This window comes from Panulirus ornatus, chromosome 23 (genome assembly GCF_036320965.1).
Source record: "Panulirus ornatus isolate Po-2019 chromosome 23, ASM3632096v1, whole genome shotgun sequence".
Taxonomy (NCBI): Eukaryota; Metazoa; Arthropoda; class Malacostraca; order Decapoda; family Palinuridae; genus Panulirus; species Panulirus ornatus.
In genome coordinates this window covers 23,215,958-23,241,977 of record NC_092246.1, presented here as the reverse complement: position 1 = coordinate 23,241,977, position 26,020 = coordinate 23,215,958, and the positions used below count along the sequence as shown (strand labels likewise).

At 38.7% G+C, this 26,020-nt stretch overlaps 1 protein-coding gene across 2 annotated transcripts; it reads left to right on the top strand.

Annotated features, from left to right (window-relative positions):
* Rae1 (ribonucleic acid export 1) lies at nucleotides 1-25,064 on the top strand. 2 transcript variants are annotated; one of them, XM_071676853.1, is made up of 9 exons: nucleotides 1-66; nucleotides 3,970-4,074; nucleotides 4,260-4,355; nucleotides 12,915-13,019; nucleotides 13,969-14,130; nucleotides 16,737-16,916; nucleotides 19,296-19,478; nucleotides 21,904-22,098; nucleotides 23,849-25,064. In XM_071676853.1, the coding sequence occupies exons 2-9, from the start codon at nucleotides 3,973-3,975 to the stop codon at nucleotides 23,930-23,932; spliced, it is 1,107 nt and encodes a 368-aa protein (XP_071532954.1). In that variant the 5' UTR covers nucleotides 1-66; nucleotides 3,970-3,972; the 3' UTR covers nucleotides 23,933-25,064. The 2 variants fall into 2 exon arrangements, with proteins under 2 accessions (XP_071532954.1, XP_071532953.1); XM_071676852.1 differs by lacking the exon at nucleotides 1-66 and adding an exon at nucleotides 128-325.
* The last annotated feature ends 956 nt before the right edge of the window (nucleotides 25,065-26,020 follow it).

Sequence of the window (26,020 nt, the reverse complement as noted above, 5' to 3'; positions counted from 1 at the left end):
CTGCTTGGCAAAACTGGTAAAGCCGCAGGTTTGGAAAACGTCAACACGTTAATATCGTGACAAGAAGTGAGTACAGATCTTTAACAGATTGTTTGTGGCATTTGAACCTTTGTGGTAATGTTATGACGCTATATACTATTTATGAATTGCCGGTTCATGTATTTGATCGAACCAATAATTAAGAAGAACATGATTTGTGTTCGTTGAAGCTCATATCATCCCAACAAGCAAGCATGAGCAATAAATGATTGTTCAAGCTGTACTTAGTCGTGTTTTCATCTCCCACAGTCTAAATCAATGCAGTTTACGGTACTTATCATTACAAGTGAGTTTGGTGTCAATATTTTTCCGTTTGCACAAGTTTCTGTAACGCTTAAGTATAATGGGTAATTGTTCACGTTAAATACGTAGTGAAGGTTAAACGCAAGAATGATTGCAATGTAACTTTGCTTATCTAAAGTAGCCTTGGTTAATGATTTTGCATTGAAATGGTATTGTGTTATCTGAAGGTACAGAGTAGGATTTGGAGCGTTATAGTTCATATCATGGTAATTGAGCAATTTGCCGTCACACACAAAGTAGCTTTGAGATATGGCTACTTATATTTTAGGTACTTTTACAGTTCCGGTCATCCATTGAATTTTGTCAAGTTAGATTAGATTTGGTCATGTTGAAATTAGAATTGGTCATGTTGAAATTGTTCTTCCAATGTTTTTCTGAACTGACCCTCGCTTCTATCACTAATCATTAATTTTTGTGATTTTCCCTACGTAAACCCCGTTCCCACTGGCAGTTCTCCATAAGTACTGGATAGATGTGGGATATCTCACAAGTTAGTGATTTGTGGTAGAAATGAATATCAGAATCTTGCAAAACACATCAAAACCATTGGAAAAACATTTTGGATGTCCCAAATGGCAGGTTTACTATATTTTGTACTTGGCAATTTATGTAAAAGACGACACATTTTATAGATCTAGGGTCTTTGTTTTACTCATGAATTATTTCTTGTTTCTGTTGATACTGATCTAAGAATAAGTTTTTTTGGCATGTTCTATTCTTATCATTTGACATTAGATAAGCTGATAGTGTGGAGGGTTATGAGTAAGAGGCATAATGTGAAATTTGAAGTGGTTCACATGGTTCATGTAGTGTGATAGCTGAATTCCCTCATATTAGAGGGATTTTTACAATGTATTTGTTGCTGTTGTGTGCTGAAATCTATGATGGATATCGAAAAGAAAACAACAGGAAAACACTGGGATATGTGTGATGACGTGTCTATAAGAGGAGTTGACACTTACTACAGCAACCACATTGTAGTGCGTAAGTGATTTTGAATAGGAAAGCAATGTTTTTCTGCTGTGACAAGACACTGTAGTGACATAGAGACATTTAAAAGGTTAATCCTATGCAGGTTGCAATGAGTTTGTATATTGATGTGCAAGCTGAATTAAGGTATGTCGAATATTAAGAGATGTCAGGCAGAGAAATGTCTTTGGCTGTCCAAAGGATGATTGTATATGAATGACCTTTGGCATGCTGTAGGTTTTCTTATTGTTCTAATTATTAGAATTTTAAGAAAATGGTATCAATTGATTCCTTACACTCAACATAAGGTGCTTTATCCCACTAATTCAGTGCCCTGCCCACTCTGTTGCGGACTTCAGATTGTGGGAGTAGGAAGTGCTTCAGGTTAAAGCACACCCTATATAGACTCTATATCAACTACACAGAATATGAGGAATCCATAAGTACCACTTTCATCAAAATCTATCTTATATAACCCGTTTGCCCTTATTCTTATAGATTACTTTTCCAATCATGGTCACAGTATGATACTGCCAACCACTGTACATCTGCAGCTGTATGTCTGAACCCTGAAATAAAGCTTTTATGGGAATAGAAAGGATTAAAAGAGGCTTACAGTAGGTTTGATAGATTCACTACTAATGTGTATAAGATTCAGTGGACTAATGAAATTTTTATATATATTGTTTGTTGCTGTTCTGTGTATACTTCTGTAATTTTGATTCATGATCTCTGTTCTGATGATGTGATGTCTCTGTTGTTAGTTTATTAACCCCATAAATACTCTAGACATAGATTGATGTGAGGCAAACAACACCTTTGGATATAATACTCTCATTAAATGAGGCCCCTTTATTTCAAGGCCACCCACTAGACATAGATGGTTAGAACATTACCAGTGTGTAATAATTTCTCCCCTCTGTTAAGTCAGTTTCTAGCCATGCCAGAGACTGCATATTTTTTAAGACAAAACCAGATGTATGGGAACTTTTATGACTGTCTTTGTGTATGAACGTTAGTTATACATGTTAAAATTTTATGACTGTCTTTGTGTATGAACATTAGTTATACATGTTAAATCAAAATTGCAATGAATGGTATTCCATCATATGCAGTTTGCATACAGTATAAAAACTGTCAGGTGGCAAAATAAGATCCCTTGCAAATTTCACACGAAGACCTGAAGTGAACTTAGGAATAGAATTGAAGAATGCAAGAATGTGGTGAGAATGTGCTTAGATGTATGGACAAGTTAACTAGAAATAAATTGTGTTTACATGTATGGACAAGTTGACTAGATATAAATTAAACTTTCAGCTTTGGAGAGAAAAATAAGATGGACTTATTCAAGTGGATCATTGACCCACATATTGAAAAAGAGATGCTGAATATGAGTGGAGAACATTTGGGCATACCTCGTGACAAGTTTAAGCATTGCTTAAAGTTAACTAGAACTAAGTAGAATGACTTGGTTTATCATCCTTTCTTGTCATATGCATGAGCATAAATCAAAGACCCTTCTCTGAAGATTGATAGGAATTTATTAGACCTCAAGATCAACTGCACTCCCAAGCTTAAGTTCAGAAATATACATCTTTAGCTTACCTTTGTGAAGTAAGCCTCTTAGCAGTGAAATTTAGCAAGAACACCAAAGTTATGTTCAAAGAAACTGGACCAAGAACTTTTTGTTCAGTAGCTTTTTCCAGCATAAAGCCAATTAATAAGCACCTCTTCCTTAAGACAGGTGCAAGATTCTCACTTGTTTTCAGTTAAAGATTAGACCTTCAGTGTCTCTCTAGACTGCTTTTGAAAATGGTTTAGAATAAATCATTTGATTGCCCAGTTTTCTTTAATGTAGTAATTGAGAGAAATGTTTTGAAAAATGATATTTATAATGCAATCTCTTGTGTAGGCAACTGAATGTAATGAGGGTTATGCTTCATTATAAAACTTCTGTTTATTTTGTTGACCAATTGAAAAATTTAAATGATTTCAAGTGAACTACATTAGTTATGATCTGTTCATCAATGTGGAAAAAGGTGATTTTTACCCTCTCCCATTGACGACTAGTGGGTGATATAGATATACTCATTAACGTGGTAGAATTTGGTCTTTTGTTCTTCAAGGATCGAGGAAACTTGACAATGTTCCTTGAAATCAGAAAGGTTGAAAAAAATTTCTTTTAAAATGACAGGCAAGGAAGACTATGAAATAATCATGTGCTATTATTTCAGTAAAAGAAAACAAAACAAATGGTGACTGACATGTTCAACTTGCTTTCAGGAAGCGTAAAAATGTGAGCTACCTGGATAAGAAATTCAGTTACCTAGTGGATAAATGTAGATTAAGTATACTAGGTCAGTCAGGTTATGATGGACATGTTAAGCTTGCATACTACTGTCTCAAATAACCTTTCTGTTCATAGGCATTGAAATTAAGTAGCAGAGCATACTTGTTCTAACATGACTGGCTCATAGTACATTATATTATTATTTTACATTTTTATGTTGCCCAATACAAGTGAAGCTCTTTTTAGACTTTACTTAATCCCTCATATTTATTGGTTTAGGAATTTCTTCATTGGAGTGTCACACACTTGTGGCCAAAAAGGATGTTGATAAAAAGAGCATAATATATCTTACTAGAGTATTATTTCAGGTGATGTTTAATCCCAGCACATTTGGGAGCAGTGGCTCTGGGTTTGGTGGGTTTGGTTTATCCTCTTCCACACCAACATCTGCAAACCCCATGAAAGATTTTGAGGTTAGATTTTGTTTAGTTTATGATAAATTGTGTGCATAAAGACCAAAGTAATTAATATCATTATTGATGCTTCCATGGTATTTTGATGCTTTAGGAAATTAAAGAATTGCCATAGATTTAGATTTTAGTAGTTGATAAATCCTATTATAAAGGTAACATAACTTAGATACCTTTTGCTGTTATAGGTTGTGAATCCACCAGATGACTCAATCCAGTGTATGGCATTTTCCCCACCTTCAATACCCCAGGATTTTTTGGTTGCTGGAAGCTGGGATAATAATGTAAGTTGGTATTCTTAATGTTTTGCTTGGAATCCTATCTTTATTAGCCAGGAAGTTAGTTGCCATAACATTCAAAATTTGACACAAAACAGTCACTGAACTGGAGGAAAGGAATGGCAGCATTCAGGAATAAGGCTCGAAGGGAACAGGCATCAGAGACATAGAATAGATAGATAGATTACTTTACATATCAGTAGTTATTTTTGTGTCTGAATCAAAATGATTATCCTATTACTCTAAATTTGTCTCAGAATTAAAAAAATCCTATAATTTTAACCCTTTTAGTCCAAAGCTTGGTCTGTTATTGCATTCCCTCCAGGCTAGGACTTTTCAAAAATGAGATGAAAAATTTACTTAATAGGTTATTTTGTCATATTGTTAAAAGACAAAACATCAAAAGAAGCAAATTAACTCTTGTAACTAAAAATCTGTTTGGTAATATTTCATTGATTTTTAAAAGTTTCCCATACTTTTGCAGTACTACATTTTCCCAGACCAGCATAACCCTCCCCACTCTCACCTTAGGAAAGGTTTTTCGCAAGTTCTGTTCAGTTTTTAAAGGGATTTCTCTTACCTTTACAGTACCTTACATCTTCCCAGATGAGCTTAGCCCTCTATATATTTATTATCACTTAGGTAAGGTTTCCAAGGGGAGAAAAGTTTTAATTAGGGATCTAACTCTCCTTCTAACATGTGTTTCAGTGACACATATCAGAACAGATTACAAGGACACCATATCTCCAGTAATGTAACCCAGCCTTCATATGAGGGCTCAGGTATGTTAGTTAATCTTGTGGTTTGGAGAGGAAGTACTACCCCCTTGTCTTCTTTGTGTGAGCTGAGATAGCACAGGCAACTGAATGCCTGTTTGAGGATGTGCGGTAATAAAAAGAGAGTAGTTGAGAGAGCAGAAGTTGGTGTATTGAAATGGTTTGGTCACATGGAGAGAATGAGTGAGGAAAGATTGACAAAGAGGATATATATGTCAGAGGTGGAGGGAACGAGGAGAAGTGGAAGACTAAATTGGAGGTGGAAGGATGGGGTGAAAAAGATTTTGAGCGATCGGGGCCTGAACATATAGGAGGGTGAAAGGTGTGCAAGGAACAGAGTGAATTGGAATGATGTGGTATACTGGGGTCAATGTACTGTCAGTGGATTGAAGCAGGGCATGTGAAACATGTGGGGTAAAACATGGAAAGTTTTGTGGGGCCTGGATGTGGAAAGGGAGTTGTGGTTTCAGTGCATTACACATGACAGTTAGTGTCTGAGTGTGGACGGAGGTGGCCTTTGTTGTCCTTTCCTAGCACTACCTCATGCGCATGCGGGGGAGGGGGGTGTCATTCCATGTGTGGCTGGGTGGCGGCGGGAGTGGATGAAGGCAGCATGTATGAATATGTGCATGTTTATATATGTATATGTCTGTGTATGTATTTGTATGTATACGTTGAAATGTATAGGTATTATATATGTGTGTGCAGGGCGTTTATGTATATACATGTGTGTTTGGGTGGGTTGGGCCACTCTTTTGTCTGTTTGCTTGCGCTACCTTGCTAACATATGAGACAGCGACAAAGTATAATAAATAAATATATTTTTTTTTCTTGCTTTGTCGCTGTCTCTCGTGTTTGCGAGGTAGCGCAAGGAAACAGACGAAAGAAATGGCCCAACCCACCCCCATACACATGTATATACATATGTCCACACATACAAATATACATACCTACACAGCTTTCCATGGTTTACCCCAGACACTTCACATGCCCTGATTCAATCCACTGACAGCACGTCAACCCCGGTATACCACATCGATCCAATTCACTCTATTCCTTGCCCTCCTTTCACCCTCCTGCATGTTCAGGCCCCGATCACACAAAATCTTTTTCACTCCATCTTTCCACCTCCAATTTGGTCTCCCACTTCTCCTCGTTCCCTCCACCTCCGACACATATATCCTCTTGGTCAATCTTTCCTCACTCATTCTCTCCATGTGCCCAAACCATTTCAAAACACCCTCTTTTGTTCTCTCAACCACGCTCTTTTTATTTCCACACATCTCTCTTACCCTTACGTTACTTACTCGATCAAACCACCTCACACCACACATTGTCCTCAAACATCTCATTTCCAGCACATCCATCCTCCTGCGCACAACTCTATCCACAGCCCACGCCTCGCAACCATACAACATTGTTGGAACCACTATTCCTTCAAACATACCCATTTTTGCTTTCCGAGATAATGTTCTCGACTTCCACACATTCTTCAAGGCTCCCAGGATTTTCGCCCCCTCCCCCACCCTATGATCCACTTCCGCTTCCATGGTTCCATCTGCTGCCAGATCCACTCCCAGATATCTAAAACACTTTACTTCCTCCAGTTTTTCTCCATTCAAACTTACCTCCCAATTGACTTGACCCTCAAACCTACTGTACCTAATTACCTTGCTCTTATTCACATTTACTCTTAACTTTCTTCTTTCACACACTTTACCAAACTCAGTCACCAGCTTCTGCAGTTTCTCACATGAATCAGCCACCAGCGCTGTATCATCAGCGAACAACAACTGACTCACTTCCCAAGCTCTGTCATCCCCAACAGACTTCATACTTGCCCCTCTTTCCAAAAATCTTGCATTCACCTCCCTAACAACCCCACCCATAAACAAATTAAACAACCATGGAGACATCACACACCCTTGCCGCAAACCTACATTCACTGAGAACCAATCACTTTCCTCTCTTCCTACACGTACACATGCCTTACATCCTCGATAAAAACTTTTCACTGCTTCTAACAACTTGCCTCCCACACCATATATTCTTAATACCTTCCACAGAGCATCTCTATCAACTCTATCATATGCCTTCTCCAGATCCATAAATGCTACATACAAATCCATTAGCTTTTCTAAGTATTTCTCACATACATTCTTCAAAGCAAACACCTGATCCACACATCCTCTACCACTTCTGAAACCACACTGCTCTTCCCCAATCTGATGCTCTGTACATGCCTTCACCCTCTCAATCAATACCCTCCCATATAATTTACCAGGAATACTCAACAAACTTATAACTCTGTAATTTGAGCACTCACTCTTATCCCCTTTGCCTTTGTACAATGGCACTATGCACGCATTCCGCCAATCCTCAGGCACCTTACCATGAGTCATACATACATTAAATAACCTTACCAACCAGTCAATAATACAGTCACCACCTTTTTTAATAAATTCCACTGCAATACCATCCAAACCTGCTGCCTTGCCGGCTTTCATCTTCCGCAAAGCTTTTACTACCTCTTCTCTGTTTACCAAATCATTTTCCCTAACCCTCTCACTTTGCACACCACCTCGACCAAAACACCCTATATCTGCCACTCTGTCTTCAAACACATTCAACAAACCTTCAAAATACTCACTCCATATCCTTCTCACATCACCACTACTTGTTTTCACCTCCCCATTTGCGCCCTTCACTGAAGTTCTCGTTTGCTCCCTTGTCTTACGCACTTTATTTACCTCCTTCCAGAACATAAATATATTATACATATATATATATATCCCTGGGGATAGGGGAGAAAGAATACTTCCCACGCATTCCTCACGTGTCGTAGAAGGCGACTAAAGGGGATGGGAGCGGGGGGCCAGAAACCCTCCCCTCCTTGTGTTTTAACTTTCTAAAAGGGGAAACAGAAGAAGGAGTCACACGAGGAGTGCTCATCCTCCTCGAAGGCTCAGATTGGGGTGTCTAAATGTGTATGGATGTAACCAAGATGAGAAAAAAGGAGAGATAAGTAGTATGTTTGAGGAAAGGAACTTGGATGTTTTGGCTCTGAGTGAAACGAAGCTCAAGGGTAAAGGGGAAGAGTGGTTTGGGAATGTCTTGGGAGTAAAGTCAGGGGTTAGTGAGAGGACAAGAGCAAGGGAAGGAGTAGCACTACTCCTGAATCAGGAGTTGTGGGAGTATGTGATAGAGTGTAAGAAAGTAAATTCTAGATTGATATGGGTAAAACTGAAAGTTGATGGAGAGAGATGGGTGATTATTGGTGCATGTGCACCTGGGCATGAGAAGAAAGATCATGAGAGGCAAGTGTTTTGGGAGCGGCTGAATGAGTGTGTTAGTGGTTTTGATGCACAAGACCGGGTTATAGTGATGGGTGATTTGAATGCAAAGGTGAGTAATGTGGCAGTTGAGGGAATAATTGGCATACATGGTGTGTTTAGTGTTGTAAATGGAAATGGTGAAGAGCTTGTAGATTTATGTGCTGAAAAAGGACTGGTGATTGGGAATACCTGGTTTAAAAAGCGAGATATACATAAGTATACGTATGTAAGTAGGAGAGATGGCCAGAGAGCGTTATTGGATTATGTTTTAATTGATAGACGCACAAAAGAGAGACTTTTGGATGTTAATGTGCTGAGAGGTGCAACTGAAGGGATGCCTGATCATTATCTTGTGGAGGCGAAGGTGAAGATTTGTGGGGGTTTTCAGAAAAGAAGAGAGAATGTTGGGGTGAAGAGAGTGGTGAGAGTAAGTGAGCTTCCAATAAAAAAGGAGACCTGTGTGAGGAAGTACCAGGAGAGACTGAGTACAGAATGGAAAAAGGTGAGAACAAAGGAGATAAGGGGAGTGGGGGAGGAATGGTATGTATTTAGGGAAGCAGTGATGGCTTGCGCAAAAGATGCTTGTGGCTTGAGAAGCATGGGAGGTGGGTTGATTAGAAAAGGTAGTGAGTGGTGGGATGAAGAAGTAAGATTATTAGTGAAAGAGAAGAGAGAGGCATTTGGATGATTTTTGCAGGGAAAAAATGCAAATGAGTGGGAGAGGTATAAAAGAAAGAGGCAGGAGGTCAAGAGAAAGGTGCAAGAGGTGAAAAAGAGGGCAAATGAGAGTTGGGGTGAGAGAGTATCATCAAATTTTAGGGAGAATAAAAAGATGTTTTGGAAGGAGGTAAATAAAGTGCGTAAGACAAGGGAGCAAATGGGAACTTCAGTGGAGGGGGCTAATGGGGAGGTGGTAACAAGTAGTGGTGATGTGAGGAGATGGAGTGAGTATTTTGAAGGTTTGTTGAATGTGTTTGATGATAGAGTGGCAGATATAGGGTGTTTGGTCGAGGTGGTGTGCAAAGTGAGAGGGTTAGGGAAAATGATTTGGTAAACAGAGAAGAGGTAGTAAAAGCTTTACGGAAGATGAAAGCCGGCAAGGCAGCGGGTTTGGATGGTATTGCAGTGGAATTTATTAAAAACGGGGGTGACTGTATTATTGACTAGTTGGTAAGGTTATTTAATGCATGTATGGTTCATGGTGAGGTGCCTGAGGATTGGCGGAATGCTTGCATAGTGCCATTGTACAAAGGCAAAGGGGATAAGAGTGAGTGCTCCAATTACAGAGGTATAAGTTTGTTGAGTATTCCTGGTAAATTATATGGGAGGGTATTGATTGAGAGGGTGAAAGCATGTGCAGAGCATCAGATTGGGAAAGAGCAGTGTGGTTTCAGAAGTGGTAGAGGATGTGTGGATCAGGTGTTTGCTTTGAAGAATGTATGTGAGAAATACTTAGAAAAACAAATGGATTTGTATGTAGCATTTATGGATCTGGAGAAGGCATATGATAGAGTTGATAGAGATGCTCTGTGGAAGGTTTTAAGAATATATGGTGTGGGAGGCAAGTTGTTAGAAGCAGTGAAAAGTTTTTATCGAGGATGTAAGGCATGTGTACGTGTAGGAAGAGAGGAAAGTGATTGGTTCTCAGTGAATGTAGGTTTGCGGCAGGGGTGTGTGATGTCTCCATGGTTGTTTAATTTGTTTATGGATGGGGTTGTTAGGGAGGTGAATGCAAGAGTTTTGGAAAGAGGGGCAAGTATGCAGTCTGTTGTGGATGAGAGAGCTTGGGAAGTGAGTCAGTTGTTGTTTGCTGATGATACAGCGCTGGTGGCTGATTCATGTAAGAAACTGCAGAAGCTGGTGACTGTGTTTGATAAAGTGTGTGAAAGAAGAGAGTTAAGAGTAAATGTGAATAAGAGCAAGGTTATTAGGTACAGTAGGGTTGAGGGTCAAGTCAATTGGGAGGTAAGTTTGAATGGAGAAAAACTGGAGGAAGTAAAGTGTTTTAGATATCTGGGAGTGGATCTGGCAGTGGATGGAACCATGGAAGCGGAAGTGAATCATACGGTGGAGGAGGGGGCGAAAATTCTGGGAGCCTTGAAGAATGTTTGGAAGTCGAGAACATTATCTCGGAAAGCAAAAATGGGTATGTGTGAAGGAATAGTGGTTCCAACAATGTTGTATGGTTGCGAGGCGTGGGCTATGGATAGAGTTGTGCGCAGGAGGGTGGATGTGCTGGAAATGAGATGTTTGAGGACAATATGTGGTGTGAGGTGGTTTGATCGAGTAAGTAATGTAAGGGTAAGAGAGATGTGTGGAAATAAAAAGAGTGTGGTTGAGAGAGCAGAAGAGGGTGTTTTGAAATGGTTTGGTCACATGGAGAGAATGAGTGAGGAAAGATTGACCGAGAGGATATATGTGTCAGAGGTGGAGGGAACGAGGAGAAGTGGGAGACCAAACTGGAGGTGGAAAGATGGAGTGAAAAATATTTTGAGTGATCGGGGCCTGAACATACAGGAGGGTGAAAGGCGGGCAAGGAATAGAGTGAATTGGAACAATGTGGTATACCGGGGTTGACGTGCTGTCAATGGATTGAACCAGGGCATGTGAAGCGTCTGGGGTAAACCATGGAAAGTTGTGTGGGGCCTGGATGTGGAAAGGGAGCTGTGGTTTCGGTGCAATATTACATGACAGCTAGAGACTAAGTGTGAACAAATGGGGCCTTTGGTATCTTTTCCTAGCGCTACCTCGCACACATGAGGGGGGAGGGGGTTGTTATTCCATGTGTGGCGAGGTGGCGATGGGAACAAATAAAGGCAGACAGTATGAATTATGTACATGTGTATATATGTATATGTCTGTGTGTGTATATATATATGTATACTTTGAGATGTATAGGTATGTATATTTGCGTGTGGGGACGTGTATGTATAAACATGTGTATGTGGGCGGGTTGGGCCATTCTTTCGTCTGTTTCCTTGCGCTACCTAGCTAACGTGGGAGACAGTGACAAAGCAAAATAAATAAATAAAAAATATATGAATGGGTGAAATGTAGTTCTTTGAGGTGGTTTTGGCATGTGGAAAGAATGCATGACTGGAAGTTTACGTGGAGAATGTATGATAGTACAATTAAAGGGGTTGATGTGAGTGGAAGACCACCTGTGACATGGGCAAATAGGGTGGAGGAATATTTGAGGGAGAGAGAGAGTGGAATAATGCATGGAATGGTGTATGTGAGGGAGGCATATAAGGACAGGGGTAAGTGGAGTCTTTTGCCATGACCTTCCTTTGATCAGAGTTCCCGAAGGGAACAGGCTTCAGATATATGTATGTATTAGATATAAGTACACTGACAGGATTTTGCTTACAAAAGTAATGTGGCAATAAATTTATTGGCTTAAATCCTTTGAGTGCTGTAGATATCAGTCCATGTTTATGTAGCAGGATGCTATGGATCTCAGTATACATACTTAATTTCCTGGTACAAGCTTAATTCCATGAGTGTTGGAGGCTTTATTGGTAAAAGGTTGCAATTAAAACAAAGGATGAGTCATTAGAACAACTTGGAGGCCTTCAGATTCCTAAGCGTTGGAAATGGTTGCATACCTCTTTTAGACTGTTTTCACTTGGGGCACATCCATAGTGCCTGATACATCTGAGTGCCCTATGTGCTCAACTCAGGGCAGGACAAACGACACCACCACCACCACTTGTGCTGTTAAACATGAGAGTGCTGAGTGAGTTTATTGGATGTACTAGGATGAGGAGAGTGGAGAGGACTAATACACTACCAGTATTATCAGGTATCGATATGTATCCATTCAGTAACAATGATTGTAGGGTATTAATTTCTGAGAAAACTAAAGGTTTTTGATATTTTTTTTGTACACTCCTTAATGAATCAGACAAAATGTATTTTGCTGTTTTACTGTACTGTTTGTATCTCTGATGTCTATTTCCAATTGAAACTCCCTCAAGGGAGGTGGCCATGGCAACAGTCTCCATAGCTCATGAACACCAGTGCTGCTTCTAATCCTTTAGTGCCTCACCCTTAACAGGCCACTGGCAGAAGGCAACTCTAGTGCGGTGTTTGCAGAGGCTTCCACCTAATGTTACTACTGACTACTTCTACCTAATGCTCCTGCTTAATGTTCATATGTACTACTTCTGCCTAAAGTTTCTACCTAATGCACCTGCCCAAATGTTCTTACCAACTATTTCTGTCTATTGAGGTAAGGTAAGGTAAGCCAGAAATGCCAGTTGCATTCTGAAAGGGTTGAGCAGGTAAGCCCCACACCACAAAAAATTGGTATTGGAAGCCAGCAAATAAGTAAATATGATTCTTAGTCATCTTTGAAACTAAAACTGAATTACAAGCACTGAATTTGGCCAAGTTAGAGTGGTATAGACATGTTAATTGCTTATAGTTAATTTGAACCCTTTTTATTACAGGTGCGGTGCTGGGAGGTACAGAGAGATGGAAAGACCATTGGCAAGGCACAACAGACTATGGGTGGGCCAGTAATGGACGTGGCTTGGCATGATGATGGCAGCAAGGTTAATAGAATTAGCTATAGTTTATGCACACATACTTGGACATAAACATAACCACTTCACAAGGACACAGTACACATACTACAAAATGCCAAAATTAGATTACATTTTTCAATTTAGGTCACCTCAACTAAGACACAAAGGGTTAGCAGAGAAGTCCCCAGGAAGGTCAACAAAGAGAGCTGAGTTACAGAGAAAGGCTAGAAGCCTCAAATTTGCCCACCTTGAAAGAGAAAAGAGTGAGGGGTGACCTTTTCACAACATTTAAGGTTTTAAATCAGATTGATGATGTAGAGACTAAACAGTGTTTCAAAATATGTAGGGATAGGACACCCAAAGGACATAACATGAAATCAGGGAAGAAACTTGCTAAAGATGATGTAGAAAATACCTTTATAGCATAAGAGTGTGGATGAATGGAATAAACTGAATGAAGATGTGGTAAGTATGAACAGGATACAGAAATTAAAAAGTTTGTGTGGTAGCAGAAAAGGTTCATGAGCTAGGTACCCAAGTGTAAAATTCCTTCCCTTTACGGGATGGGTAGATATTTACTCACCCATTCAAAACCTGTTTGCCCACCCACGTAATCACTTGTACAGATCCACCCACTTTCCCACCAACAAACTAGGCTACTTATCCAACCACTGACTTGTCAGTCAGTTTCACATATGCACACTCAAGCATGCATGTATCACCTCTGTTATACATCATCATGACAACTGCACTTATATCATTTCCTGTTTTTAGTTTTAAATAATGAATGAGACTATAAGATACAAAAGTTTTTGAGAAAAAGAAATCCTTTTAAAAAAAAAAATCCCTTCTTGAATATGTTTTGTAGACAGATTCAGAACTAGAAATGCAACTCCATTTAAGTTGATTTTGAAATTTGATTAACTTCCTGTTTAAAGTATTTCTGGCTTTTCCAATTGTGAATATTTTTCAACAGGTGTTTATGGCAAGTGCTGACAAGACAGTTCATTGCTGGGACTTAGGAAGTAACCAGAAAATGCAGGTAGCACAACATGATGCTCCAGTCAAAACAGTGCACTGGATAAAGGCACCCACATACTCATGCATCATGACGGGTTCTTGGGACAAGACACTCAAAGTGAGAGACATGTATAACAACCTGGTTTCATAAAGAAAGTATTTTTGAGATAAATTTATATAAGTAATTAGTTAAAGATTTTTGTCATGTATTAGTGCACATTATTGATTTGAAATTTGTATTTGCTTTGCATATCCAGGAAATATTCATTTTAAACCCCCTTAGTATGCTGATGCATGTTTGTATTTCAATTGAAAAAAGTTGTAATTAGTATATTTTCTCTCAGTTTTTCACATTAGTATCGATGGTGTATTTGAATATTGCTACTACACAGCAGTTGCTTACACTGATATATGATGCTTACTTCGATATGCGAATTCATAATTAAGTAATGTTTCACAAATGAGCTGTTACCTGCATCCTGCTGTTCACTTCACATAATACTTATCCAAAAACAGAGTGGATGCATTCATATGGTGTAATTAGATTTTATTCACTATTGTATGTAGGCATTTTTTCAACATTCACATCAGGGATTGTTTTGAAAAAGTTCATTGGTTTACATAAGCTTTGATGAAGCTGAAATGAAAATCCTCTATTTTCATTTTTTTTTTTTTTTTTTCTTTTGCTTTGTCGCTGTCTCCCGCGTTTGCGAGGTAGCGCAAGGAAACAGACGAAAGAAATGGCCCAACCCACCCCCATACACATGTATATACATACGTCCACACACGCAAAATATACATACCTACACAGCTACCATGGTTTACCCCAGACGCTTCACATGCCCCGATTCAATCCACTGACAGCACGTCAACCCCGGTATACCACATCGCTCCAATTCACTCTATTCCTTGCTCTCCTTTCACCCTCCTGCATGTTCAGGCCCCGATCACACAAAATCTTTTTCACTCCATCTTTCCACCTCCAATTTGGTCTCCCTCTTCTCCTCGTTCCCTCCACCTCCGACACATATATCCTCTTGGTCAATCTTTCCTCACTCATTCTCTCCATGTGCCCAAACCATTTCAAAACACCCTCTTCTGCTCTCTCAACCATGCTCTTTTTATTTCCACACATCTCTCTTACCCTTACGTTACTTACTCGATCAAACCACCTCACACCACACATTGTCCTCAAACATCTCATTTCCAGCACATCCATCCTCCTGCGCACAACTCTATCCATAGCCCACGCCTCGCAACCATACAACATTGTTGGAACCACTATTCCTTCAAACATACTCATTTTTGCTTTCCGAGATAATGTTCTCGACTTCCACACATTCTTCAAGGCTCTCCCAGAATTTTCGCCCCCTCCCCCACCCTATGATCCACTTCCGCTTCCATGGTTCCATCCGCTGCCAGATCCACTCCCAGATATCTAAAACACTTCACTTCCTCCAGTTTTTCTCCATTCAAACTCACCTCCCAATTGACTTGACCCTCAACCCTACTGTACCTAATAACCTTGCTCTTATTCACATTTACTCTTAACTTTCTTCTTTCACACACTTTACCAAACTCAGTCACCAGCTTCTGCAGTTTCTCACATGAATCAGCCACCAGCGCTGTATCATCAGCGAACAACAACTGACTCACTTCCCAAGCTCTCTCATCCCCAACAGACTTCATACTTGCCCCTCTTTCCAAAACTCTTGCATTCACCTCCCTAACAACCCCATCCATAAACAAATTAAACAACCATGGAGACATCACACACCCCTGCCGCAAACCTACATTCACTGAGAACCAATCACTTTCCTCTCTTCCTACACGTACACATGCCTTACATCCTCGATAAAAACTTTTCACTGCTTCTAACAACTTGCCTCCCACACCATATATTCTTAATACCTTCCACAGAGCATCTCTATCAACTCTATCATATGCCTTCTCCAGATCCATAAATGCTACATACAAATCCATTTGCTTTTCTAAGTATTTCTCACATACATTCTTCAAAGCAAACACCTGGTCCACACATCCTCTACCACTTCTGAAACCACACTGCTCTTCCCCAATCTGATGCTCTGATGCTTTCACCCTCTCAATCAATACCCTCCCATATAATTTACCAGGAATACTCAACAAACTTATACCTCTGTAATTGGAGCACTCACTCTTATCCCCTTTGCCTTTGTACAATGGCACTATGCACGCATTCCGCCAATCCTCAGGCACCTCACCGCGAGTCATACATACATACATACATACATACATTATAATTTTCATTATAATAGGTAATATTCTTTTTCAGTCTTATCCATCTTTTGAATAGTCAGAGTTCAAGCTACTATATGAAAGTAAAGGTTACCTCTGAAAAGTGAAGACAGAAAGTTAGGTAGCTTTCAAATTGGGTGTATTACACCACTTAGACTGTTTTTGTCTTCAGAAAATTGATATTCTTTAATCAGGTTGAGTTAAAAACACTTTTTTAGCTTCATACACTTGCAGACTGCATGTGCAACAAAATTTCCCTGCCTTGATTTTCCCTAATTTTATGAACCCTAAGAATGGGCTGAGGTTAAGAAGTCAGCTGAGAACAGATCTAGTTATAGTTGCCGTAACCTATCCTGGCAATGGCCATTTTGTTTTCTGTTTACTTCACTATCAACACTGTAGTTAGTTATGATAGTGGTAGAACAGTTTCTACTTCTCTGATTACAGTTCTGGGACACCAGGAATGCCCAGCCAATCATGACCATCAACTTACCTGAGCGTTGTTACTGTGCTGATGTGGAATATCCAATGGCAGTTGTTGGCACTGCTAATCGTCATCTATTTGTATACCAGCTTGAGGGACAGCCACAAGAATTCAAGCAAATTGAGTCACCACTAAAGTATCAGGTATCTTGTAGTAACGTTTGTTTAAACATTAATGATTTTTTTGTGAATTAATGTGCCTTTTCTTATTGGTATGTTGGGTGTTATATTTAAAAGGATTGAAATATTTTTAGCCAATTACAGTTATATAGAGATCAAATGTTAAAGAAATATAATGCATTTTAAACAGTTCCTAAACATAGATTAGTTCCCTGATTTTAAGTATACTTTTTCCTATGTCCTCTCCCAAACAGGTGTACTACCTCAGTATTACATTACACATCCGATTAACATTTTTATTCTATTTTTACTTTTATGAGTTCTTAGTAAAGCACATATGAATATGTTCTGAACTTATTTTCTTAGTACTTGTTTGTCATTTAGCACTAAAAACAAATTAAGATAGGCTCTTTCATCTGCTTTCTAGCTGTCATATATCATGCACAAAACTAGAGCCCCCTATTCACAGTTAATCCCCATTTACCTTTCTGATTTCTTCCTGTGTCCTGCTTCAGCTCATTAACAGCATTTTGCTCTATGTATAACAAAACTAGCCGTCATTGTATCACATTCGTGCCTTATTCAGCTCTCATACATAGTTTTCTGATGACCACACATCTCTCTTTTCCAGCCATTCCTTATTTAATTAACCCACCTCACATCACATGTTGTCCTCAGGTATTTCATTTACAACTTATACACCCTCCTTTGCACTTTATCAGGTATGGCCCATGCCTTGCACCTATACATAATTAATGCTACCATACCATAAAACATATCCACCTTTGCACTCACAGACAGTGACTTCTCTCACCACATGCTTCTCAGTACATCCTGGACCATATTCCCCTTTCCCACCATGTCGCTTACTTGAGCTCCAATTTTTCATTCTTTTTTTACTTGATTGCTTTTTCCTGTATTAGCAAGATAGCTCCAATAACAGATGAAGAAAGGCCACATCCACTTTCTTCTCTTCTCAAGCTGTCATATGTAATGCACTGAAACCACATCTCCCTATCCACAACCAGGCCCCACAGAACTTTCCATGGTTTACCCCAGGACATTTCACATATCCTGGTTCAGTCCATTGACAGCATGTCAACCCCAGTATATCACATCATTCCAGTTTAGTCTATCTTGTGCACGCACTCTACCCGCTTACATGTTTAGGCCCTGATTGGGTCAAAGTATTTTTCTCTCTGTCCTTCCATTTCCAATTTGATCTCCCTCTTCTCTTTGTTCCCACCACTTCTGGGAGTGAAGAATGTGCGGAAAGAGAGAACATTATCTTGGAGAGCAAAAATGGGTATGTTTGCAGTAATAGTAGTTCCAACAACATTATATAGTTGCAAGGCATGGGCTATATAGAGTTGTATGGAGGAAGGTGGATGTGTTAGAGGTGAAATGTTTTAGGACAATATGTGGTTTTAGGTGGTTTGATCAAGTAAGTAATGAAAGGGTAAGAGAGATGTGTGGTAATAAAATGTGTTTAGTTGAGAGAGCAGAAGAGGGTGTGTTGAAATGTTTTGGACATCTGAAGAGAATGAGTGAGGAAAGGGTGACAAAGAGGATATATGTGTCAGAAGTGAGGAAACAAGGAGAAGCGGGAGACCAAATTGGAGGTGGAAGGATGGAGTGAAAAAGAATTTGAATGATTGGGGCCTGAGCATACAAGAGGGTGAGAGGCATGCAAGGAATAGAGTGAATTGGAACGATGTAGTGTACCGGGGTCGACGTGCTGTCAGTGGATTGAACCAGGGCATGTGAAGCGTCTGGGGTAAACAATGGAATGTTCTGTGGGGCCTGGATGTGGAAAGGGAGCTGTGGTTTCGGTGCATTACACAGGACGACTGGAGACTTGAGTGTGAACGAATGTGGCCTTTTGTCTTTTCGTAGCGCTACCCTGCGGGAAGGGAGGGGGGATGCTGTTTCATGTGTGGCGGGGTGGTGACGGGAACAAATGAAGTTAGCAAGTATGAATATGTACGTGTATGTATGTATATGTCTATTTATGTATATGTATGTATACGTTGAAATGTATAGGTATGTATATGTGCATGTGTGGGCGTGAATGTATATGTATGTGGCTGGGTTGGGCCATTCTTTTGTCTGTTTCCTTGCGCTACCTCGCTAATGTTGGAGACAGCAACAAAGTATTATACATATATATATAAAGATGTTTTGGAAGGAGGTAAATAAAGTGCGTAAGATGAGGGAACAAATGGGAACTTCAGTGAAGGGGGCTAATGGGGAGGTGAAAACAAGTAGTGGTGATGTGAGGAGATGGAGTGATGAACATGTATGAAAAAAATTATTTATGCATGTATTTATGTATTATGCTAGCTGTTTAGATTATCTTTGTATTTTGTCTTGAAGCCCTTTTCAATTGGTTTTCACTTTCAGCATCGCTGTGTTGCCATCTTCAAAGACAAAAAAGGTGCAGGTGCTCCCGCTGGCTTTGCTCTAGGCAGTGTTGAAGGCCGGGTAGCGATACAGTACATTGTGGCTGCTTCTCCACGTGACAATTTTACATTCAAGTGCCACCGCTCCAATGGTACCTCAAATGGCTTCCAGGATATATATGCAGTAAGTCATGTACCTAAAGTATCAGGACACATGCATTTAATTAGATAATTAAGAACACTTAGTTAGTGGCATTCTGCTTTGATATGCAGTTAGTAATGCACTTCAAGTAGAATCACTTCTAATGAATTGCATAACATACTTACAGTGTCAGTGCAAGTCACCTATCATCATCATTCTGCACTTCAAGCACTATCTGTTGTGATGAATTGTAGGACATACATAAATTGTCTTAGTTAGTCACCCTATATCATAATTGTATGCTTAAAGCAGTATCTTTTGTATTGAATGGTAAAGGGTGAACTTATCTTTATCACAACAGCTGATAATGTAGACTGGGAACAGTTCTAAAGATATAGGGATTAAGAAACCAGAGGACAGAACATGATGGTAAATAAGGAACCTGTTAAAAAGATGTAAAGAAGTACTTTTATATTATAAGAGTGTTGAATTAATGTAATAGAATGACTGAGGACATAGCTAATATGCAGACAGCATACATAAATTTAAGATGTATGATAGATAAGAATAATGTGAGTGTAAAACTCCTTCCCTGTACAGTACAAATAGGTAATTACAGTAAGCCATTCTCTATCACCATTTTACACTTAAAGCAGATTTACTTCTAATGGATTGCTGGACATACATATGATGTGACAGTAAGTCAGTGTGTATTATAATGCCTTGTTGCAGTTATCCCTGCCCAGATAAAGTTGTGTCTATGTTTTTTTATCTCTGATGTCTTATTCCCTCTTAGAACTTCCTTAAAGGAGCTATCACGGCAAGTCTCCATAACTAGTGAACTTCAGTGCTACTTCTTAGCCTTTAGTGCCTCACCCTTAAAAGGCTACTGGCAAAGGACAGCTTTAGAACAACGTTTGCAGAGGTTCCTACTGACTACTACCTAACGCTCCTGCCTAATGTTCCTAGCAATTACTTCTACCTAATGCTCCTTCCTAAATGTTCCTGCCTACTTCTACCTATTGCTTCTACATTTTTTTCTACCCAATGCTCCTTCCTAAACGTTCGTGCCTACTTCTTCTACCTATTGCTCCTACAATTTTGCCAAAAGGTAGGGCTGGCACATAGCTCATTGCAGGAAAATCTTGAGTTAGAAAGAATGAACTGTTTAAGTGTTGTCATGTGTTACGTATGACAAAGTGATTATATGTTTGTAGACTGATTGCCAGTAGTACATATGTGGGTGAGGCAGGAAGAAAAGATAGCTTTCTGGGTCAGGAGAGTGTTGGCTCACTATGCAGCTGTCACTAACCCTCCTGATTACCCAGGCAGGTAGTATTGGTAATATACCTCTCTGGTTGGTGGCTGCCTATGACTGCAACCTACCAGATGTTGTGTCTCAGAGAAATTACTATGAAGACTTGAAGGAAAATGATGGTACTTCCTGTAGATACAAAGTATGATCACTGTTAAGGTTTGTTTGTGCTTTTCTTATACTCTTTGTTTTAAAAGATTTTAATATTTTAGGTTTATACCCCTTTTGCCATGTGGGATTCTACATCATTTATGCAGTCTGCTGCAATGTGGTGTTGGCTTAGCTTAGGTAAAACTTTATTTTATAAAGATCATGTTCCCAACATTTGCTTTGAAATGCAGCATTGTTGTATATGGAGGTTCTGCACAAGCCATTCAAGCTGTTATAGCAGGAGAAAACATAAAGGATAAAAGACAGACAGTTTCAAGGCCAGCAGTCATAAAAAAAATTGAATCTCCCTATTCCATGGTTTTCATGAATCGTGATTAGCTCTCAACTCTTCCTTCTATCTCCCTGGGTCACTATTTTTTGTTAGATACTTTTCAATTTTTCAGTAATACAATTGAGTCCCTACCATTACTGTTTGTGATGGACAGAAGCATGAATGGTGATGAAATTCTAGTCTCAGCATATTACAGAAAGTGCACAGATATTAATGGTTTTGTAAGGGCTAGTGATATTGATTAGGGGAACTTTCAAATTGAATGATATCCGTAGCAGTTTGTATTAATTTCACTTTAATTCGGTGATTAATCATATGTATTCTTTACGAGTCTTACAAGTTAGAGTATGAATTAGCATGTAAACTGAACACATTAGGTTCCTGTGAAAAGATGTCATATCTTACATCATGAAATAAATATGAGAGAGTAAAGCCAATTAGCAGTATACTTAAAACAATATTGCTTTTGGTCTTGGAATTTTCATTTTGAGGAAATGTTGATTGTTCAGCATGTGAAGATTCCACAGCAGCTCTCATACTTAAACTTAAGTGGTATCTCAATGAACCAAATTTCTCATACACCCCCTCATTTCTGTCATCAATCCTTCTTGTCATACCACGTTTTTCTCAAATAACTAATTTGCATGTCTGTGTTCTCCTTCAAAAGTTATATATATATATATATATATGTATATATATTCTTTCCACAGGTAAATGATATCAAATTTCACCCAGTTCATGGCACATTGGCTACTGTAGGTTCTGATGGCAGGTTCAGCTTTTGGGACAAAGATGCTCGTACAAAGCTAAAGAACTCTGAAGCAATGGAGCAGCCCATATCATGTTGTGCTTTTAACCACAATGGTCAAATTTTTGCTTATGCTGTGTCATATGATTGGTCAAAGGTAAGATAGTTTAAAATATTTACCTCTCTTTTGGTCATCAAGCCAGTTACTTGTTAGTTATTTCCTTTTGAGCCACATATAAGGAATTGATAATCTGATTCCTTTTTCAGTTAAATTCGGTCATATGCTTAGATAATATATTGTGTATCTGATAGTATTTTGCTTACCAGTTTTTATCTTTCACTATATTCATGGCACTTCACTGTCATTCCATCAGCTTTCACTTTTCTTGCTTAATCTGGATACTTGCACTGAGTTGCCACATGAGTATATTCCTTGACTTGCATGCCATGTATCATGTATATTTTTTAATTAAATTTAATGCTGTGTTGTAGACTCATCAACTACATCATAACCATTTATGTAACCAATGACTTTGTGCCAAACAACATTTATTTGTTCTGACTTATTGGTCATACATTTCGGCTTTCATTGTAATGCAAGCCCAAAATGCTTTGAAAATCAACCAGTCACAGGTTTGACGCCAGATATGAATTGAAAACACAAGAACAGGACTTATTCCTCAGTCCACACCACATGGCACATCTTGTGGTTTTGTGTCACCTTGTGATATATGGTGTTCACATGAGCATGGAGTTCAACAAAGTTAGGGAGGTGAAAGGAGGGTGCATTGAGCAAGCACATGACTTTCTTGGAATTTCAGGTTAAAATTCAATTTTTTCAAGGGAAAAACTGTTTCTTATGAAATGAAAGAATATCATGTTAGAATATGAAAGCACCATGGAAACAAATGATGTAGGCCTGAGGTTAGCCATGGATAAGTGAAGACATTTGGCTAGAGTGTATTACTCAGAAAGCCCTGAAGGCTACATAGCCTGGTGTCATCATGTCTTGACTGTCACCATCTTGTATATTTAATGTTTTGATGTGCTAGGTTTGTTTAATTATCATTAAATAGATCCTGGTACTGCCTCACTAATGCTGGAAATGGTGAACGAATATGAATTTTTTTTTTCTCATCGAATAGATCATCAGGATTGCTGCAGATACTACTATTTTTCATTTCCACTTCACAGCCTACTGTGACATTCTTTCCACACCATGGCTGAAAACAAACTGAAGAAATTGTGTATATGTTTTGTACAAGGAGGCCTTAAGCATATCACTCCACCACCATAGATTAAGTGAAATTAAATTTTTGCATGAAAACGTGGATCACAGATCTACATAAATGTTCAAGAGGTAAGGTTCAAGGATTAATAAAATATTCAACCTGAAGGTGTTGCATTCAAATTTGTGATATAACTGCTAACTCTGTAAGGTTGCTGCTGATGATGACAGATAATTTTAGATAATGTCAATTTTTGTAAAGTTGACACTCTTTAACCCCATTTTTGCTGTACTCAAATCACATGGAAGCAGCTTTAGGACCAACCATCCTCCATGTAGAGAAAACATACTATGATGGAGGAGAGATTTTTTCTGAGTAATAGTTGTTGCTCATAAAGGAACATATATGCCTTCACACCGTGGTCCTTTGAGGTAGAAGCTAAGATAATGGATCATTTACTGAATTGATGGGAAGGGGAGCACCTTTATTATGCGAAGTTATTGCTGTGTACTGATTTGAAACTCAAAGTTCAGTTCAGTCAAATTTGCAACCTGCCAGCATTTTATATCTGGCCATTGTTAGAGAGAGTGAAGATAATCTTATGTATGAAAGTACATTTTAATGCACAGTTGAATCATAAAACGATATAGAAGTAATCGTCCTTGTTATCTTTTGCAGGGCCATGAATACTTCAACCCACAGAAGAAAAATTATATTTTCCTACGGTCTTGTTATGATGAACTCAAACCACGAAGTCGCTGATTAGATAGCAAACCTGAGTTATATTTCCTTGCCACAGGGTCACCACTCAAGGATGAAATGTGGAGATCATTCAGCAAATACATACCAGTCTCAGTCTTAAAGGGATGGGTAGCATTTTTGCATTATCTTTTTCAGTTGCTTCTTCGCTGAGCATTGGTAAGCTCATTACGTCTGTAATAGTAGAATTACCAATTTTGTTCTGCAATTGATTGTTTATGAAGACCTTGATTTAGTAATACCTTTGATGCAATGAAAATAAAATTACCACTTGTAATTAACTTGTGGAAAGCACAATCTTTTGGTTTTTCAAATACATTACATCATTAAAAGTACTCAAGATCCTATAAACAATCATTGCTTGTAGTGATTTTATTATCAGTTACATATTAAGCCATTTAAATACTTATGGCAATACAGTGTCTAGGAAGTATCTGTAGTACACTTTTTCACATGTTTATCTTATTGCACATATAGTTTCAGAGTTCATGTTACTCTCTTAAGATGCTTCAGTGTCACACATACCATAACCTGAATTACACAAATGGAGCATTATTATATCATCTCTCCTCTAATTTAGTAGCCCATGGAGTTTAACATTTCAGTCATACATGTTTATGAATATGCTCTTTATTACAAATCATATAAAGATCACACACACTATGATACTGTAGTATAAATCTAAGATTCTATTTTATATGAACTTTAAAGACCAGTATTTTATACTTTGATAGCAAGAAAAGACAGAGGAGTTGTATATGAAAAAACTATCATTCAAGTACATAGGAGCTTAGTAACTGATCTGGATATTGCCACTGTTAGGGAGACGTTTTAGGGACATAACACACTCGCATCTTCATTTTTTTCATGCAAAACATGCTAGGTGAGACCATTTGCAGATATTAAGAAACAAATACAACTCTTTGGATTTGAAACTGTTGTAGAAGAAGCACTACCTTTTAAGAGGTTCGACTTCCCATATTAGAGCATAAATTTTAGTTTAATATAGGGATTCAGTAGGGCTTTCCTTGCACCATCACTACAAATATGGTATAAAAATTATTCTTTACCCACATAGCTATCTGCAATATAATGTTGCTGGAATAATATGATTACAGAATAAAAAAAAATTTTATTGTATGGTTTTAGACGAATCATTGTCCAGTTACTTGAGCCATATCCAATAATTGTCTGGGTACAGTTTGAGCAGCTGGTCAATTTATTTGGAAATCCAGCTGTTGGATAACTTATTCTAATCTTTATTCAGCATGCATAGTCAGATCAGTAAAAAATGTAAGTTCTTTTATTATCATATTTAGAGGGTATCAGTTCCCATGTTTGGAACAGAATTTACATTATATATTTATTCATTTATTTATTTTGCTTTGTCGCTGTCTCCCGCGTTAGCGAGGTAGCGAAAGGAAACAGACAAAAGAATGGCCCAACCCACCCACATACACATGTATATACATACACATCCACACACGCAAATATACATACCTATACATCTCAATGTACACATATATATACACACACAGACATATACATTCCTACATTATATAATTACTTTCAATTTCAGATTGACAGTTTCATTAAGGCTTTCCTTGTACTAGCACTACAAACTTCTTTACTTTCATACGGGTTTGCTGTTTCTCATGTTAGCAAGGTAGCACCAAGAACATACAAAGAAGAGGCCTCATTCTTTTGCATCCATTCTCTTGCTGTTGCAGTGTGCTGAAACCACAACACCCTATCCACAACCAGGCCCCACAGACCTTTCCATGGTTTACCTGGTTGCTTCATATGCCGTGGTTCAATCCATTGACAGCACATCAACATGTGTATACCACATTGTTCCAGTCACTGTGTCCCAAGCATTCCTTTCACCCTCATTTGTTGAAACCCCAAGCACTCAAACTCTCATTCATTTCTTTCTTCCATCTCCAGTTCAGTCCCAGATCATCTAAGTTACTTTTATCAAACATAACATTTATATCTCCCTTGTCATTCTGGTAACACCCACACCTGTTCTAACACCCCCAATTAAGTGCAAGGAAAAATCCTTGTTTTGTTTTTCTTATTAGGCAACTC

Excerpts from the sequence above, each read along its gene's own strand:
- Rae1 (XM_071676852.1), top strand. The coding sequence starts at position 245 with ATGATTGTTCAAGCTGTACTTAGTCGTGTTTTCATCTCCCACAGTCTA. Across the intron at positions 4,075-4,259 it reads ACCCCATGAAAGATTTTGAG|GTTGTGAATCCACCAGATGA; the intron begins GTTAGATTTTGT and ends TTGCTGTTATAG. Across the intron at positions 16,917-19,295 it reads AGTCACCACTAAAGTATCAG|CATCGCTGTGTTGCCATCTT; the intron begins GTATCTTGTAGT and ends TTTCACTTTCAG.